Source organism: Chelonia mydas, chromosome 5 (genome assembly GCF_015237465.2).
Source record: "Chelonia mydas isolate rCheMyd1 chromosome 5, rCheMyd1.pri.v2, whole genome shotgun sequence".
Classification (NCBI taxonomy): domain Eukaryota; kingdom Metazoa; phylum Chordata; order Testudines; family Cheloniidae; genus Chelonia; species Chelonia mydas.
Window position 1 is genome coordinate 45,251,586 of NC_051245.2, and position 19,771 is coordinate 45,271,356.

Consider the following 19,771-nt stretch of genomic DNA (forward strand, 5'->3'; position numbering starts at 1 on the left):
TAGTTGGTTTTAAATTCACTTACCCTGAGACTGCCCTTGAATAGAAGTAAGCACAGAGGAAAACGCAGCAGCTTTAAAAAACGGGTTTTTAGGGCATGGTGGTGGTACATCTTTCAGAAGTAACAGAGCCATAGCTTTTCCTATGTCATCTCTTCCTTTTGAATCAGTGGCAGCTATTTTCAGAGCTTGATAGCCAAGAGAGAGGTTTAAAGTTTGTAATTCTGGATTTAGCTGAGTTGAGGCTGCAGTGAGTGCAATTAAAACATAAGGGCCAGACCACTCATTCCTAGGGTAAAACCAGCAGGAGGAAGTTCTGACAGAAGAAATCAAAAAACCAACAAGGATGAGTGACAAGTTGTGCTGATGTAAGTGGTAGCGTAGACATGGCCTAAGGCTTTTATTGCACAAGGTCATCATTCCACTACTAGTTACCTTGCCTAACCCCAATTTTGTTTCTTCATGTGTTGGGGAAAGAGTGTAGCGTTTTACAACTAATATTGACTGCAGATTAAAGCTTCAGATGAACAGAACTGTGGATGAGCTTTATTTCTTCAACAGTTAACATCTCCTGCAGTACTGTAAGAGTTTGAAGTTGGTATAAAATTTGACAATAGGAAGCTGAAGTAAATCTTTATACACAGCATTTATAGTCGGAAAACTGATATTGTATTTAACAAACTGAGTTCAAGTGACAACACTCTGAAGTTTCCTGGGAGATCTTTCCAACAGAAACTGCAACGAGAGTCAAGTCTGTCAGCATATAATTGGTTCAAGATATAACCAGAACACTTGCTTGTAAATGAAAGAATGAGAAGAACAAACATTTTACAGTATAAAACATAGAAGTCAACTTATTTGAATAAAAATCCATTGGAAAAAAATATAATCAGAGCTGAAACTTCGTGTAGTGGTACATTATGGGAATAATGAATATAGACAGTTCACCAAAAACACCATTCGTCAAATATACACAATGCAGCATTATAATACACAGCAAACTGCCTCAGCTATGACAAAAGTAAGGTTCGATTACAATTCTAACAAAAATATAGCTTATATACATTTCTCTGCATGGAAATTGTACGGTTTCCATTTGTTTACATAACTTGGTACAAAACATAGAAAAAATGTTGGCACATTATGTAAGCTTCCTGCAGTAAACTACAATCATTGTCATTTTTCCTCCACAGCAGTATGTCTGTTTTCTTTTTACCTGGTTTACTACTTGATACAGCACAAAACAGAGGTATAGAGCTTGTCCCAAGTCCTCTATTTTCTATGAGCAACGCGTTACCTCTTTCTACAAAGTCACAGCTCGCAACTCTTGACTGCAGCTTGGAGTGCACAGTGTTAAAAATCAGTAATTGCTGTTAGCTGTTTTGCTAGTATTAAACAAAGTCTAAAATCTGAACTCAGGGTTTGCACAAAGTCGTGATTAAAATGAGGTGTATAAAAATATGCATTTGTGCTTTGGAAGCGTTACCATAAATTTCATATTTTAAAACTAATGAAAATACTATGTTCAGTTTCTAACTTATTTACAGCTTTTGAAATACTTTTTACATCATCTAATAAAACAGCATATTCTGGGGATTAGAGGGGAAAAAAGCATAAGTTATAATGCTGTTATAATTTATAACCTGAAAACTCTTAAAAAGCTACAGGTCCATACTCATTATGTGTGTATATATATATATATATATACACACACATACACAAACACACACACACACACCCTACAACATATGGCCTTGTGTCCATAAAATTTAGATTTAATAAAATCTTAGTGACCATGTGTACAAACAACATTTTATTAAAAAGTTTGTTGATCAATCCCACGCTGTATTGGCTTACATGTAAAATATGACAAAATGTCTCCTGGTAACCTCTGTATGATGGCAGAGGAAAGAGTGAATCGCACCAATTATATGAACCATGATAAATCCCCTCTATATAACAAATGTAATTAAATTAGACTGATTTAATTATAACAATCAAGAGTTTATATGGGAAAGGAGAGAAACAGATTGATCTGTGCAATATGACAGAGGTAAAATTATATTCAATCTTTGATTAATAACAAATGGTTTAAGTTGTAGGCAGTCTAGGCAGTGTTCCTCTGAAAGCAGTAGGTTTTGCAACTATTTATGAAGCCTCACTTGTTCTACTCTAGAGCTTCTCTTTAGAAATAAAGTTCTTAAAAGGTTTTCCTTGTGAGGAAAACTTACATAACAGGGGCAAATTTATGCCAAATTATGGTGGTTTTTACTCTATTTTGTGTTCGATTAACTTATTTGCATTTCACAGGTGAATAGATTACACTTTTGTAGGAGAACCATTTGTAAATAGTATATTTAAGTCACTAAATAAAATTGCACCAGTTACAAGATTTGACAAACGCACTAAAACAAACATTACAAATTAGCTTTAGAAATACCTGTTCTGCCATGAAAGGATAGTTCCAAAGACCATTTATTCATCTCCAGTTACATACCTTGATGAAAAACAATTTTGTTGAATTTAGAGCATTTTAAAAGTGAGGAGTAAAATATTTTCTCCTTGCTGCAGAGTTTTTAAGTTCATATTAAAGGAGACACAATGCCTCTTGTATCTAATTTAGTAAATGATTCACAGTGTGACTGGTAGATCAAGAGGTCCTGTTTTCTTCTCTTTGCTTCAGTTGTTGTTTTCTGCTGGAAGCCTGAGACTCTTGCATTTTAACTCATCTAATGTTTTCCAGTGTTTGTAGTTAACAGCCAAGTGTTGCATCAAATCAGGTAGATGTGCAAATGCTGCAGTGGACAGAAGGAACAGTAACATATCACAGCTTTGTACGGCGTAGTGTTCAGAAGGATAGCACCAGCCTCACTTGGCCTAACGTTTATACTATTATAATCTGGCAGGTGATCTGGGTGTAACCTTGCCATCCTTTTACATGTTGCACTACTATTAAGTAGTGTTATTAGGGGCAAGATTCTGTGCTGTTTTCACAACAACAGCACCGGTAAGCAAATCCTATTTTTATGAGTGGGCTGACTTATCAATAATTCTGGTACACTAACAGGAAGATATATCTTAATTTTCATTTGCTCAGAAGAAATATTCTGCTAAAGGAGAAAGTTGGTAAAAAATAACGATTTTCATCTTAACTCATTAAACAAGGTGAATAAAATGTTTTATTTTTAAAAGTACTTGATTCTCTGAAATGATCTACAATAATGTTCAATTTCAGTATAAATAATGCAATTTACACAACTAATGTTTAGATCCTCCTGCATATTCAGTATTGACACAGTTATTGAAATGGAAAACAGTAGAACAGGGCTTGAGATAATTCATGAGAGAATATCATCGAGTTTGTAACAGGGATTTGCTCTTCAACAGAAAAAGAAGAAAATGTAAACTTCTTACCATCCCAGGCATCAAACATGTCTGTTATAAAATAATCGATGAAGGATATCTGAGACTTGGGGATGCTACAGGTCTTTCGATCAAATACTGGCATTACAACTGGTAGACCCTGTCTTTTCTCTTCATCTGTCTGTAGAAAACAAAGCTAATATTAGCCTTTAAAGCTTTGCCTTTGCCATCCTAGGGTGACGACAAGCTGAGGATTAGGTGAATTTGTAAGTAGACCAAAACAATAAGTGGTTCTTTAGCCAATCACCAGAACACAAAAATTGCAAACTAGTAGTTTAATGTGATTAATTCCTTGGGGGGATTACTGTGTCCTTGGTTAAAATGGATTAAAAACTCCTAGTTCAAGGATCATGTTTATTTTTTTGGAGGGGAAAAAAAACAAACAAAAAAAATCTACTTATAATAACATTACTAACCCTGACACTTTCACTGTGTGGACCCGCTGTCATTGCTGCATTGACGTGTCCACCATGCCCTATTCCATAGTCCTAGCTAGAGACCCACTACAGAGCTCTGTCCATGGTGCACAGAAGAGATACGAATAGGAAAATCTTTTCCCTCTTATCTTTTGCCCTTTTCCTTAACTGTAATTATACTTATTTTTATAATTATAAAGATTTATAATATTAAGACAAATCAGACAAGTGCCTAGAGCTAGAGTCAGCTGCTGCCTCATAATGACAGTAAGTACTAATTAAATTGTAACAACATCTTTATTTTGCAGTACATTTTTATAATATTTTAATCAATGTTTAATCAAGTCCATGTTAAGAGTTAGGGTTAGAAAGTATCCAGAGGCTCAACTCAGTGGAATAAAGCAGAACTCCAAAACGTTCTGAGAACCGTCACTATGGTTTCCATTAATAACCGTGCCATATCTCCCATTTGGATTTTGACAGCTGAAATGTATCAGCCACCTGTCTCCCTTGCAGCTCTTAGTTTCCTCGAGCACACTGTTTGGGAAATCACACAGGGTAAATAATATTTTGCATTGCTACGGCGGTCATTTAAATGCTTTACACTCAAGCCAACGCTGAGATTGGGATGAGAGATCACTTCTCTCACCGCTGAAACATTGCCACTAGTGGAGTGGCACCCAAGAGCTTTTTAATAGTCCACAGTGCTTTGGAGCAGGCACTGAAGAGTATTTCATTTTCAGGAAACTGCAGGAAACGTCTGGAGGAGGCATAATGGCACTGAAAGTGAGGAAGGAAAGTGGGGCTCACGTCCCTCATCTTAAGAAGGTTACCATGGCAACTTTAGTGATCACATGTGGTTGGTCTTACATCATATCTGAAAAATAACACCTCCAAAAGCAGAGTGCTGCATAACCCCACACTGAGATATTAGTTCAAGTATGACAGAGGGAAAAGTATCCTCTACTGAACACCAAGGTGTCCCTGCAGACACAGAATTCTTTACTACCTTCATCTGGGAGAGTGGTCTGACTGGAAACTGGAATGGTGATTGTAACATGATGAGTAATTATCTCTTGGGCTGTTGGGCAGACTGAGAAGGTAACAGAAAGTAGAACAATTGAAGCATGAAAGTGCTCTCCAAATAGTTTCACGCTGCAAACCTAATACTAAACTCAGTCTGGCCCTGTAGGCAGCAGGTCATGAATAAGGCTACGTTTTAGTCACGGGTATTTTTAGTGAAAGCCATGGACAGGTCATGGGCAGTAAACAAAAATTCACAGCCCGTGACCTGTCCACGACTTTTACTAAAAATACCCCTGACTAAAACTGGGGGGGACGGGGACTCAGGGGGGTGCCACAGGTGCTGGGGACGGGGGTGCAGCCCGGGGGGAGGGCACTGTGGATGCTGGGGAAGGAGGCTCAGGGGCGAGGGTGCAGGTGCTGGGAGGGGGTTGGTGGGGCTGGGGCAGGCTCCTTACCCAGCTCCTGGGAAGCGGCGGCCCTAGCTCCACATGCTGCCCCAAGCCCTGGTTCTGCAGCTCCTACTGACTGGGAACTATGGCCAATGGAAGCTGCGGGGATGGTGCCTGGCTGCCAGCAAATGCTGCATGTGGAGCGGGGGGAGCAGAGGGAGAGGAGCCCCCACCAGGTGAGCAGCAGCCCCAACCCCAAGCTACGTCCCCCAAAATTTCCTGCTGCTGGGAGTCGGGGAGGCCCAAGATTGCCCCAGCATCAGCCAGTGCAACTCCTGGGCCAGCCACACGGGGCTGCTGCAGAAGTCACAGAACCCGTGACTTCCGTGACAAACCCGAGCCTTAGTCATGAATAGCTGAAGGTTTAGATGTGGGCATGTTTTTCTCGTATGAAACAGAGAGATCCTAGTAGTGGGAGAAAAGTAGATTAAAACCATTTCTATTTTGAATCTATAGGAATATAGATGGACTCTAAAGTGACTAGCACAGAGTGGATGGTATGTGTGCACTTGTGTGTGAGCTAATAAGATGTATTCAAATAATAATAAATAATAATAATAATAATAAAACAACATACCTGTGCAAAATATTCCTCTGAGATCCTCCCAGCCCATTCAATACACAGTTCTAAAGGGCGACAAGGATTTGCTACATCTGCACATTTTATCATCATGCGCTTGATCAGTGTCTGGTTCTCTGGAAAATTCTTTACGTTGGGTGCACATTCACAGTCACTGCCCTCACTCTGTAACAGAGGGAGTCAGTCACAGTTTGGTGGCAACATCAGTACTGACAAGTATAAACTCATTATTGTTTCATTCCTCTCTGACACACTTCTAATAAATGCGCACCGTCTCCAATTATATACATGGTACTCTAGATTCTGAAGAACGGCCATATTGGGTCAGACCAATTGTCTATCTAGCCCAGTATCCTGTCTTCTGACAGTGGCCAAAGCCAGATGCTTCAGAGGGAGTTAAAAGAACAGGGCAGTTTATCCCATGATCCATCCCCTGTCATCCAGTCCCAGCTTCTAGCTATCAGAGGTGTAGAGACACCCAGTGCATGAGGTTGCGTCCCTGACCATCTTGGCTAATAGCGATTCATGGACTTATGCTCCATGAAATGATCTAATTCTTTTCTGAACCCACTTATACTTTTGGCCTTCACAACATCCCCTGCAAATGAGATCCACAGGTTGACTGTGCGTTGAAGTACTCCTTACATTTGTTTTAAACCTGCTGCCTATTAATTTCATTGGGTGGCCCTTGGTCCTTGTGTTATGTGAAGGAATAAATAACACTTCCTTAGTCACTGTCTCCAAACCAGTCATGATTTTATAGACCTCGATCATATCCCCCCTCAAGAGTCTCTTTTCCAAGCTGAACAGTCCCAGTCTTTTTAATCTCTCTTCATACGGAAGCGGTTCCATTCCCCTACTCATTTCTGTTGCCCTTCTCTATACTTTTGACAATTCTAATTGTCTTTTTTGAGATGAGGCGACCAGAACTGCATGCAGTATTCAATGTGTGGGTGGACCATGGATTTATAGTGTGGCATTATGATATTTTCTGCCTTACTACCTATCCCTGAAGATGTTCTCAGAGGACTAGCCACAATGACTCCAAGATCTCTTTCTGAGTGGTAATACCTAATTTAGGCCCATCATTTTAGGCCATCCACTACTATCACTCATTTTGAAAGATTTAGGCAGGTATGCGGGTTGCAGCTTCCTCCTCTGCATCAGCTCTGTTTGCATTAATTTCTGCTAGTGTTGGGAGTAAAAATGCGTTACTTTGCATTTATTAACATTGAATGTCATCTGCCATTTTCTTTGCCCAGTGACCCAGTTTTGCGATATCCCCTTGTAAATCTTCACAGTCTGCTTGGACTTAACTATTTTGAGTAATTTTGTATAATCTGCAAACTTTGCTATCTCACTGTTTACTCCCTTTTCCAGATAATTCCTGAGTATATTGAACAGCACAGGTCCCAGTACAGATCCTTGGGGAACCCTGCTATTTACCTCTCTCCACTGTGAAAACCAACCATTTATTCCTACCCTTTTTTTCCTGTCTTTTAACCAGTTACTGATCCATGAGAGGACCTTCCTTCTTGTCGCATGACTGCTTACTTTGCTTAAGAGCCTTTGGTGAGGCTTTCTGAAAGTCCAAATACACTATCCACTGGATCACCCTTGTCCACGGTTGTTAACCTCCTCAAAGAATTCTAACAGATGGATGAGCCATGGTTTCACTTTACGAAAGCCATACTGACTTTTCGCCAACATATCATGTTACTCCATGTGTGTGATACTTCTGTCCTTTATTATAGTTTCAACCAATTTTCCTGGTACTGAAGTTAGGCTTACTGGCCTGTAATTGCCAGGATTGCCTCTGGCAACTTAAAAAAAAAATCAGCACCACATTAGCTACCTGCCAGTCATCTGGAACACAAGCTGATTTAAGTGATAGGTAATGTACATAGTTAAGGCTATGATTTAGTCGTGGAGGGTGCGGAAGTCATGGAATCCGTGACTTCGAGACCTCTGTGACTTCAGCCTGTGGTGACTGGGAGCTGTGGGGGTGTCATGTCCCGTCCCCCCCCCCGCTTGGCTCCCAGCCGTTGTGGTCCTGCAGCTCCGAGCCACAGGGGACCTTGGAGCTCTGAGCCCCAACAGGTGGTGTGGGCCCAGAGCTACCCATTTTGACTTGTGAGTAACTCCCTTCTCTTCATGTGTCAGTCAGTATATAATGCCTGCATCTGTAATTTTCACTCCATGCATCTGAAGAAGTGGGTTTTTTACCCACGAAAGCTTATGCTCAAATAAATCTGTTAGTCTTTAAGGTGCCACTGGACTCCCTGCTGTTTTTGTGGATACAGACTAACACGGCTACCCCCAATACTGGACATTTTGTCATGCATATTTTTAGTAAAAGTCACAGACAGGTCATGGGCTTCTGTGAATTTTTCTTTATTGTTCATGACCTGTCTGTGACTTTTACTAAAAATATCTGTGACAAAAATCTGTGTCTTACACATAGTTAGTAGTTCTGCAATTTCACATTTGAGTTCCTTCAGAACTCTTGGGTGAATACCATCTGCTCCTGATGACTTATAACTGTTTAAATTTATCAATTTGTTCCAAAACCTCCTCTACTGACACCTCATTCTGAGACAGTTCCTCAGATTTGTCACCTAAAAAGAATGGTTCAAATGTGGGAATCTCCCTTACATCCTCTGCAGCATAGACTGATGCAACGACTTCATTTAGCTTCTCTGCAATGGCTTTGTCTTCCTTGAATGCTCGATTGTCCAGTGGCCCCACTGATTGTTTGGCAGGCTTCCTGCTTCTGTTGTACTTACAAACGAACAACAAAAATTTTAGTCTTTTGCTAGTTACTCTTCAAAACTTTGTTTTTGGCTTGCCTAGTTATATTTTTACACTTGACTTGCCAGAGTTTATGCTCCTTTCTATTTTCCTCAGTAAGATTTGACTTCCAATTTTTAAAAGATCTCTTCTTGTCTTTAACCAGCTCTTTTACTCTGTTTTGTCATGGTGACTTTTTTTTTTTTTGATACTCTGGTTGTTTTTTTTTATTTGGGGTTGTGATAGTGTGTTCACCCTGCACTTGCCTGGAAAAGGTTAATGTAGGCTAAGAGGAGGGACAATTGATCAAACAGGCCATAGCTGAGAGGAATCAGGTGGCTATGCAATGCCCTGCACGAGAAGGAATGAGATGGGCTGGATTTATCAAGGCAGGAAGCTGATATTAGAAGGGACTGCTGGGAAAGTCTGCAGTCACTCCCTGGGAGAAGGGAGGTACACTTGGACTGGCAAACCCAATGAGGGGAGGAAGGTAGGACAGGGCTCAGGGAAAGGCAGTAAGGTCTAGAAAGGAACAAACTTTGACTGCTGGTTAGAGGGTCCCTGAACCGAAACCCAGAATAAATGGTAGGCCCGGGTTCCCATGCCAGCCACTGAGGGAGTGGCACTACAAGGCAGTGAATGGAAAGACTGCCTAGGACTGCTGAAGGAAGATTTTTGTACCCTGGGAGGAGAAAACATGTAGAATGACTTGGCCGGACGGCTAAGTCACGAAGAGGCAGCAGCAACTCGTGATGCAAGAGAGGTGCTGCACACCCAGAGGTGGAGAGACGGTGTGCAACTGTGGGAAGGGGTGTTGACCTTGCAAGCTAGTCTCCACAACTCCCAGGAGGTAGTGTAATCCTAGCAGTGGTGAGTGGATCACATATAGTTTGAGCCTCTATTATGGTGAGCAACGTGTTCCAGCAACAGGTTAAATACAAAAAGCAGAGAGGAGAAAGTTTCTCTTGTGTACAGCAGTATTACTAGGTAGTTATAGGTTTCAGAGTAACAGCCGTGTTAGTCTGTATTCGTAAAAAGAAAAGGAGTACTTGTGGCACCTTAGAGACTAACCAGTTTATTTGAGCATGAGCTTTCGTGAGCTACAGCCTGCGTTAGAAGTTTGGGAGGTTTTCAGAATTAGTTATGAAGTCAGCAAAAGAAAGAGTCACTGACTTTTTCTTTCCTCATCAACCAAGAAAAGCAATTGTGGGGGTGGCTGTTTGTGATGTGGACAAAGGACTACCAATCTTATTGCATAGGTATCACCCGATAGCTGGAAGCTAGTAAACAGCTTTCAGTCATAAAAGTGATCTGGATTGGAATTAGCATTTTAGAGGTGACATTATAACAATATGTAGATCTTATGTAGCACTTATAAAGCTCTTTGAGATCTACATCTGAGAAAGGAGGGAAGGTCTGATCCTCACTTTATAGATGGGGAAACTTGGGCACAGAGATATAAAGTGATTTGCCCACGGCATTTTGGAGGATAGAGCAGCAGCTCCAGTTAGTTTTTATAAGTTTTGAAACAAACAGTAATTTCCCTGTGTGGCCTTTGGGCTGGATTTTAAGCCCCAGAGTAGGAATTACTCCTTTATGCCTTGGGTAGCTTTGAGACAGCCCAGAAAACCATCAGTGAAATAGAAAGGAAGAGGTCATTTGCAAGAGCTCTCTACTTCCTAAGCAATTCTGCAGTTCACCCCTTACCAGCTGCTTTGCAGAGTGGGTGGCAGGGTTGGAACATTTGTGGCAAACCTCTGATGGAGCAGTCTTCTGGGCCGTGTATAGTTTACAAGGGCACAGGCAGTGACGGATTAGCCACTGGGCCAACGGGGCCTGTGCCCTGGGCCGCAGCCAATTGCGGGCCCTCCAGAAAAATGAACGCCCCCACACCCCGCCTGCCCGGTGCTCCTGCCGGGGAGTGAGGCCAGGGCAAGGGGGCCTGCCCTGCTCCACCCACCTGGCATTCCTGCCAGGGATTGGGGAAGCCCCTGCACCCTGACTCCGCTCCCTGGCAGGAGTGCTGGGCTAGCGGGTGGGTGGGTGGGGGGGAGACGGAGCAGGGCAAGCCCGTGCCCAACTCCATTTCCCCAGCATAAGCGCTGGAGGAGGACTGCGGGCGGAAGGGGTGGCGAGGAGCCCCCACTTGCTCTGGCCCAGGGCCCCACAAACCCCTAATCCGTCTCTGGGCACAGGCATGTTATGGTGGATTGGCTCCTTATTGAGCAATAAAACTGAGCTCACCATGGCATTAATGCTGCTCACAAAAGTAATATATTTGTGTAATTATGTCCTCCCTTCTCTTACTACATTCAACTCAGTCAAAAATTGAACATAAATACTTTTTATCACTAGTGCTGAAATTAATGTCTGTGTGGTTTATGAGGAAATATTTTGCAGTGACTGTTACCAATTTGGGGCATTACTCTTATCTCAATATTTAACGGTTAATTTTATTCAGCATAGGTTTACCAGCAAAGAGCCGCCAAATTAATGCTTCCTCCTAACTGTTGTTAAAGATCAAAAATAGGAAGAGGCACCATTAACAATACCTACAACCTACAACAAACTACTGCTGTGGGGGGGGAAGCCGGTAATATCACTCTTTTCTGTGTTGCAGTTTTATTACTCCCCAAGTCTTTGTATATTTTACAATAGTCTCTGCTATAAACTGGTAAAATAAAGGAGAGTCAATCAATCAATCAGAGGAAATGCTTTTTATAGCTTAAAAATGCTGACTGAAGCAGAATGTATGAAAAACATGTAGTGGCACATCAGTAAGTGCTAAATCCCTTTACTACAGGAATGTGGGACTTTCAAAACCACCTCGGGGATTTAGGAGCACAACGACAGTCAGTGGTACTTGTGCACCTAAAGTGACGGGGCACTCAATTGTTGGAAAACATTAAAGCTTTAAAAATGGGAAAAAATACTTTAAAATGGATCTACTCCTAAAAGACTTCAGAACGATTCCAGCTTTAATAATGAATAGCCGGTGCAGAGAGCTGCAGCCTCAAGATCTGCATTCAGAACTATGGTTCATCTCTAAGGAAGCTATGCAGGCTGTAGAATTTCTTCCATGTTTCTACAAGTGGGAAGCTGGCCAAAGCCCGTGCCCCAGCATGCCATGCCTAGCAAGCTAGGCAACAACTCTGAAGATGGCAAGCAAAGAGGCTTATTCCTAATCATGAAGTGTAATAATGGTCTTAATTTGTCAAATTGCATTCAGTCATCCAAATTCTACTACAAAATGACACTCCTCAACTGAAAAAAATCCATTCCAGCTATTCACCACACCTCCATGAAACAATGGAAGAAGCAGATGTTCCTTGTTTAAAGATATATGAAATAGCTAGATACAGGTAAGAGTGTAAGGATTACTGTTATCATAACTGCCTAGGTATAGCAGTGGGTGCTATCCTTCAGGAAACACTAGGTTAGGTGTAATCTCCTCTCTCGTCTTGAGTTTACAGATACAAAGGACTTCTGTCCTTCCTATAAACATGGCAAAGGATAGTGGGAAGGATTAGTGGTAAACAGCGATAAAATGGTGGTCCACAAACCTCTCCCCCAGTTCTGTCAGCTACACTCCTGCAGTTAGGGGAGGGTCTTTACTGCAGATGGGATACTATCTATGGAAAAATCATATCTGCTATCTACTCATGTTATTGAGCAGCTGGGGATTTTTAAGACTCTGAAAGAGAGATTTGCATATTGTCTAACAATTAAACTAGATCTTTCTACATGTAACTGACCATGCCTTCCTGGGGAGAAAGCTACTGTATGTGGGAAAGGCTGGTGCTAATTTTATTTGCAAGACAAAGGAACTTTGAAATTAATAAGAGGCAGGAGAAGGACAACTGCCTCCCTGAACAAACGAGGCAAAGTTTAATAATCTTGGAAAATACCACATTTTCAGGGCACAGAGACATTAAATCACTGTCCAAAATCCCATGACCTCATAGTGAACATACTAATGCATTCTCACAACTGTCCCTTCAAAGGGTATAAAGAATATAACTGGCAGGCAAAGGGGCCATTTAATACCAGAAGTAAATTAACATACCCATATATGAACACAGAAAAATCTTGATACGAGCTTGTTTGAGGCGCAGAAGCCTAAAGATGCGAGCATTTATTTCCAGAGCATTTGGTGTTTACCTAGATAAGGTGAGGGGAGTCTTAGACCTAGGTATGTATTTTTGTGTCATTTACCTTTGATTTGATAGCATTTTCTCAATTTTTCTAATACATTTATTTTCTTTAAGCAGAGGCTTAAGTGGATTTTTTTATTTTTTAGTGGCCAAGACTCTTTTGAGGAACTTTGTGGCAGTTGATTACTGGGACACAGACCAAACATTTGACTTTGAGGAGAGGCAAACAGGGATAAGAGGCACCAGACCTGGAGCACTCAGTCAAAAAGCACAGGGCATAAGACTGATCCCAAGAGACGTTGTCAAAAAGCTGACTACAGCTGCTTAAGGAGCACGGGGTGACAAATAGGAGCGACAAAAGAGGGGACCAAAGGCAGAATGATAAAAGGGAAGGGGGTTGGGGTGCGGGCTCCAGCAAAATGATAAAATAGAGTGATAAAAAGAAAAAAAGTGAGAATTATTCAATCTTTCTTAAAGGTTCCAGAAATGGGTTTCATTTTAAAATAGTTAAGGCCAAATTGTCAATAGCTTTTCTAATTGCACATGTAAAGTCTGCTGATGCCTTTATTAATTCATGTAAAAATCCACATTTGGAAACACAAACTGACCTGGATAACTACACACAAATGCTGATTCTGCTCAGCATGTAGAATTTTGCACAAATGGATATATTCCCAAATTTTGTTGATACAGTTAGGAAGACTTTGAACCCTGGACTTCAGAATAGCAGACTGACTCCCTCAGGGAACTGATGGGCAGCATCCCCTGGGAGGCTAATATGATGGGGGGGAAGAGTCCAGGAGAATTGGCTGTACTTTAAAGAAGACTTATTGAGGGCACAGGAACAAACCATCCCGATGTGCAGAAAGAATAGCAAATATGGCAGTTGACCAGCTTGTCTTAACAGAGAAATCTTCGGTGAGCTTAAACACAAAAAGGAAGCTTGCAAGAAGTGGAAACTTGGACAGATGACTAGTGAGGAGTACAAAAATATTGCTATAGCATGCAGGGGTATAATCAGAAGGCCAAAGCACAATTGGAGTTGCAGCTAGCAAGGGATGTGAAGGGTAACAAGAAGGGTTTCTACAGGCATGTTAGCAACAAGAAGGCGGCCAGGGAAAGTGTGGGACCCTTACTGAATGGGAGAGGCAATCTAGTGACAGATGATGTTGAAAAAGCTTTAAGTACTCGATGCTTTTTTTGCCTCGGTCTTGGCAAGGTCAGCTCCCAGACTGCTGCACTGGGCAGCACAGCATGGGGAGTAGGTGAGCAGCCTTCAGTGGGCAAAGAACATGTTAAGGACTATTTAGAAAAGCTGGATATGCACAAGTCCATGGGGCCGGATCTAATGCATCTGAGGTTCCTGAGGGAGTTGGCTGGTGTGATTGCAGAGCCATTGGCCATTATCTTTGAAAACTCATGGTGATCGGGGGAGATCCTGGATGACTGGAAAAAGGCAAATACACTGCCATCTTTAAAAAAGGGAAGAAGGAGAATCTGGGGAACTACAGACCAGTCAGCCTCACCTCAGTCCCTGGAAAAATCATGGAGCAGGTCCTCAAAGACTCCATTTTGAAGCACTTGAAAGAGAGAAAGGTGATCAGGAAGAGTCAACATGGATTCACCAAGGGCAAGTCATGCCTGACCAACCTGATTGCCTTTTATGATGAGATAACTGGCTCTGTGGATACGGAGAGAGCGGTGGATGTCTTGACTTTAGCAAAGCTTTTGATATGGTCTCCCACAGTATTCTTGCCAGCAAGTTAAAAAAGTATAGATTGGATTAATGGACTATAAGGTGGATAGAAAGCTGGCTAGATCGTTGGGCTGAATGGGAAGCGATCATTAGCTTGATGTCTAGTTGGCAGCCGGTACCAAGCGGTGTGCCCCAGAGGTCTGTCCTGGGGCAGGTTTTGTTCAGCATCTTCATTAATGATCTGGATGATGGGATGGATTGCACCCTCCGCAAGTTCACTGATGACACTAAGCTGGGGGGAGAGGTAGATATGCTGGAGGGTAGCGATAGGGTCTAGAGTGACCTAGACAAATTAGAGGATTGGGCTAAAAGAAATCTGATGAGGTTCAACAAGGACAAGTACAGAGTCCTGCACTTAGGACCGAAAAATCCCATGCACTGCTATAGGCTGGGGACCGACTGGCTAAGCGGCAGTTCTGCAGAAAAGGACCTGGGGATTACAGTGGACAAGAAGCTGGATATGAGTCAACAGTTGCCAAGAAGGCTAATGGGATATTGGGCTGCATTAGTAGGAGCATTGCCAGCAGATCAAGGGAAGTCATTATTGCCCTCTATTCGGCACTGGTTAGGCCACATATGGAGTGTTGCATCCAGTTTTGAGCCCTCCACTACAGAAAGAATGTGGACAAATTGGAAAGAGTCCAGCAGAGGGCAACAAAAATGATTTGGGGACTGGGGCACATGACTTATGAGGAGAGGCTGAGGGAACTGGGCTTATTTAGTCTGCAGAAGAGAAGAATGAGGGGGGATTTGATAGCAGCCTTCAACTACCTGAAGGGGGGCTCCAAAGAGGATGGAGCTTGGCTGTTCTCAGTGGTGGCAGATTACTGAACAAGGAGCAACGGTCTCAAGGGTGATGTCTAGGTTGGATATTAGGAAAAACTATTTCACTAGGAGGGTGGTGTAGCGCTGGAATGGGTTACCTAGGGAGGTGGTGGAATCTTCATCCTTAGAGGCTTTTAAGGCCCGGCTTGACAAAGCCTTGGCTGGGATGATTTAGTTGGGGTTGGTCCTGCTTTGAGCTGGGGGTTGGACTAGATGACCTCCTGAGGCCTCTTCCAACCCTAATCTTCTATAATTCTATGAAAGTATGTCCTACAACATCAATGATTTAAGCTCTTTGGGCCAGGGCCTGGCACTATGTTTTCCTGTGTTTGTACTGCATCTAGCACCATAGTGTAAGCAGGGGAATAGTCCTGCTATTGTTGGGAACTTTCCTGGCTTCTGCACTACCCCGGTGAAGTGGACTAGTGAAAGGATCTGAGTCCTTGCTCCCAGTTCCTTTACCCAGTGGCCTCCCTGCCCTTGAGGACTCCCCTTCCACTCTCCTGTCTGGCAGAGTCCTCGTAACCCCAACAAGGCAGGGCCCAGGATTCCTGGGGGGCTCGACCCCCAAACCTGCTGTGGTCACCTAGGACGGGGCTAGAGTGTCCCCACTCTGGGGTATGCTCTCTGCACTGGGCATTTCTCTGACCCACTGACCATTACATACAATTTGAAGCAAATGCAAGTTATTTAATCAACAATTAATTTTAAAAAGAGTAAGGGGAAATGGGAAAGGTTAAAGGAAACACATCAACCCGCTCTGTGGCAGGGAACATCACAAACAGTGTCTCTGGAATGTCAGGGCAGTTCACAGTCTGTTCCTTGTAAGTTCCAGGCCTTCTTCTCAGACCCTGGCTGTGCTGCAGGGATGCTGTGGGTTGGACACTCGCTCTGGTGGTGGCTACAGGCTCTGGGTGGCAGGGCCCTTCTTCCCAGTGCTGCCCCCGCCCTGTCGGGGTTACCAATCCCCCTTCGAGTCTGGCCTGCAGAGCCTCCTGGCTGAGGCATCTCCCTGTGTTGGGCCCATTGCCCAGGGTCCCCCTCGCTCTCCCCAGCTGCTCACAACACCTGGCTCTGGACTGCTCCAGCCCCAGCTCCAGCTCCACTGTCTTAGCTCCAGGTCCACTCTACCTCAGCACAGCTGCTGCTCTGCCTCCAGCTCCCTGGGCTGCTTCTCTGGCCCCTCTGGCTCTGGTTGCTGCAGCTCTCCTCCCAGGACAGGTCTGCTCTGCAGGCTGCTTCTGTGACTCTGTTCCCAGCACTGACCTGCTTCGTGGGCTGGTTTTCTGGCCCCTCTGGCTCTAGTTGCTGCAGCTCAGCTCCCAGGACAGGGTCTGCTCTCTCTGGGCTGCTTTTCTGGTCCCTCTGGATCTGGCACAGCTCTGCTCCCCAGCTTAGCTTGGGCCCCTGCTTTCTCCTTAGCTCGGCCCCATTCTGTCTGACCCAAGCAATTCCAGCTCACACAGAGGACAGAACCTCCCCGGCCTCCTGACTCCCTGATTAGCCTGCCCGCCCTGTTATTCAGGCTGATCTAGAGCATTGGCCTCTCCCCATTGTTCCTGGGGGCTGTCAGTCTCAGGGTCCTGATTCCCCATCAACCCTTCCCCCTTTTTAGAACAGGGAGCTAGCAACTGAAACACCCCCACTGAATGTTAGTAAGGGGGCAACAGTCCCCTTACATTTGTCAGGATCTTGATTGTGGCATTTGGGCATTGCCACAGTGCAAATAAATATAAGTACATGAAAACAACATTTAAATGTTTGCTTGATGCTTAAACAGATCAAAGTCCTTCAGAACAGCAAGCTGATTTATCTTACATTTGAGTTGCTTTCCTCAGATGCCATCGGCTTGTTGATGCTGTTCACAAACTTGTTCACATGCTCAAAGTGCTTTGTCATCTCTGTTGCCAAAACCATGTCAATAATAGCCTGGCGCAATGTCCGATAATGGTTCCTAAAAGAGAAAAATGAAACAATTTACTCATGCAGGCCATTGCCAGAGTTAACTGTGTTTCTCCTGATCTCCTCACAACATTCACAAAAAGCATTTTGAGACAGAAATCGAACATAAAATGGACTAACTTGAAAGCAACTCAGAACAGTCACTGTAGTTGCATTCATGTCAGCAGGGGTTTTAGTGGCCTGTGGCCATTTTACATAACTTAAAACTACATCAGTACAATTACAAGTCACTCGTAAGATGCCATAACCTCAAAAGGGATGTGGTAAAGGATCTGTCTGAAATAAGCAGGAACAAGAAGTCACCAGGGCACTCATAGAAATCTTTTTAAATAATGAAAGTTAGGTTCACATGCTAGAGTAATCAATACACAGAATTCAGTATTCCAGGGATAGTAACAATATACTTCCGCAACCCCTCCCGTTCACCTGGAGTTCGAGTCAATTGGTTTTTTAAGTAAAACCATATTCCACAAAATAATATGAAACATCTTTACATTTCCAAACGTATCATTTGGAATGCTGACATGGGGAAGAAAGAATTTTTTTTTAAAATGGTCTATTGTATAGTTCTAGAAGTGATAAAGGCTTTTGTGCGAATTTTCTATATTAAGCAAAAGTGGCACCTTCAGTGTCCAAAAGGAATAAAATAAACACAGCAAGCTAACCTATCAATATTCTTGAAAATGTTGCATTTGTTGTCTTTAGCTGTGAGCTGGAATGCCAATGCTGTATGGTGGCTTTCCAATACAGCAGTATCATTATAAAGTACAGCTAATTCACTTCCTGCATTGCACAGGAAAGAGTTGGTCCGTCCTGGGTGATCCACGTCATGAACTGTGGCAGCTATTAATGCAGCCACCTCATCTAAATGGTCAAGGTTTCCCTGCAAGAAAGAATAAAACTACCATTATTCATCACGTAGTAAGTAATCACAATTCAATCTTTAAAACATCACTAGGTAAATATCGGAGTTCAAATGTAAGCTCTTCAGAACAGAGGCCTTCTCTCCATGCGTGAGCTTCCCACTCACTGAATGCCAAGAGTAACCTTTCTCCGTCTCAAAACCACTTCTTCTATGAAGCTTTCTTATTGTGTCTTCATCCCAGTGATCTCTCTGCACCTTCTTCTGTTGGAGCTGTTGTGCCACGTAGTGTGTGTCTGCAATGGTAAGCACCATGCAGCAGGATTTCTATTTTGTGTTTTGCAAAGCACTGTGTACAGACCAAAATACTCATGTTCTACAATTTTCATCAAAGAATTAAATATATTTCTGCCATTGACTTAAGTAAATTGAGATGTAGAAATCTCATTTAAAATTTTAATTTCTGCATCTGTCTTACAGTTGATTTTGACCATATGACTACAACATATTTTGGGGTAAGGAAACCAGATAACCAAATACTAACTTTCTCCTTTTGCTAGAAAAATGGCTGAAGATGCCATTTTTCAAAGGGTAAACACAGATTGTTTTATAATTGCTTCAGCTACATTTCTGTGAATAAAGAAATGTTTCTAGAAGCAAGGGATGGGCAAGGTCATTCTAACTAGAAGCCTTATAGCATTCAATTTCCTAAAATAACCCTGGAGAAAAAATAATGCCATTACCACTCCTGATCAGTATTCTCTCTGTATTCACCTAGGTTTATCGCGTATATCTCTTCACACACCCCCAGCAAAATTTTCAAGAGATTACAAAAGGGAAAAGAGGTTTCAGCATTCCTGCATTGCACAGTAATGAAGGGTGTGATCCTGCAACGGCTATTTGTTTAATTTCCTTACTCACGTTAATAGTCCTATGGACTTCAGAGAAATTACTTGTCTCAGCAAAGACTGCAGGTGCAAAGGCTAGAGCAGACATAGGAAGTTAGGAGCATTATCTACTGGTTGCAAAGATGCCCAGCTCTATTGTGTGACTGTCAAGTAACAAATATGTTATTTGTAACAAGAGGCTGTCATGGACACATCTGTTAATGAACAAATAATCTGATTAGTCCTAAAGTGTGTTTATTCAAGGGTCAAAGTAAAGAATTCACAATGGAAGTTCTACCTTAACTCTCTCCTTTCCGAGAAAGAACGCAGTAGCGTGTAAAACATCTGCTGCATGTGTGGAGTTGTGGTACGAGTTGGTGGAGTGGTAGTTGGCTTCAATCACTTGGAACCAGGCTCGTAGTGTTGCTTCTGAACAGCTTAAAAATTCACAGACCCCAAACCGGGCAAAAACTTTTAAACCCAAATAAACTAATGGCCTGGAAAACAAGTAAGGAGACAAGGATCATTGAAATGTAGCAAAGTAGAAAAAACACACATGTGTGCAAACAAATTAACAATTTCTATTGTGCATTATGTCTCCTGTTTGGCACCTTCCATTTTTTAAAAAACAAGTGTAAATAGAC

The 19,771-nt window shown here is 42.6% G+C and overlaps 2 protein-coding genes across 3 annotated transcripts in view; one reads left to right on the top strand and one right to left on the bottom strand.

The window, feature by feature from the left end:
* Positions 1-1,411, top strand: part of WDR41 (WD repeat domain 41) — a 42,813-nt gene extending 41,402 nt beyond the window's left edge. Inside the window, exon 13 of the mRNA XM_043547006.1 lies at positions 730-1,411. Within this exon, the coding sequence (XP_043402941.1) occupies positions 730-780 (51 nt within the window). The 3' untranslated portion in view covers positions 781-1,411. The remainder of the gene's footprint in view (positions 1-729) is intronic.
* The window catches only part of PDE8B (phosphodiesterase 8B), a 169,134-nt gene continuing 150,107 nt past the window's right edge, over positions 745-19,771 (bottom strand). For both annotated transcript variants that reach the window (XM_043547005.1, XM_043547004.1), the window contains exons 17-22: positions 19,426-19,624; positions 18,044-18,261; positions 17,235-17,370; positions 5,889-6,056; positions 3,412-3,541; positions 745-2,792 (exon numbers count right to left, since the gene is read on the bottom strand). In XM_043547005.1, the coding sequence (XP_043402940.1) occupies positions 2,677-2,792; positions 3,412-3,541; positions 5,889-6,056; positions 17,235-17,370; positions 18,044-18,261; positions 19,426-19,624 (967 nt within the window). In that variant the 3' untranslated portion in view covers positions 745-2,676. The remainder of the gene's footprint in view (positions 2,793-3,411; positions 3,542-5,888; positions 6,057-17,234; positions 17,371-18,043; positions 18,262-19,425; positions 19,625-19,771) is intronic.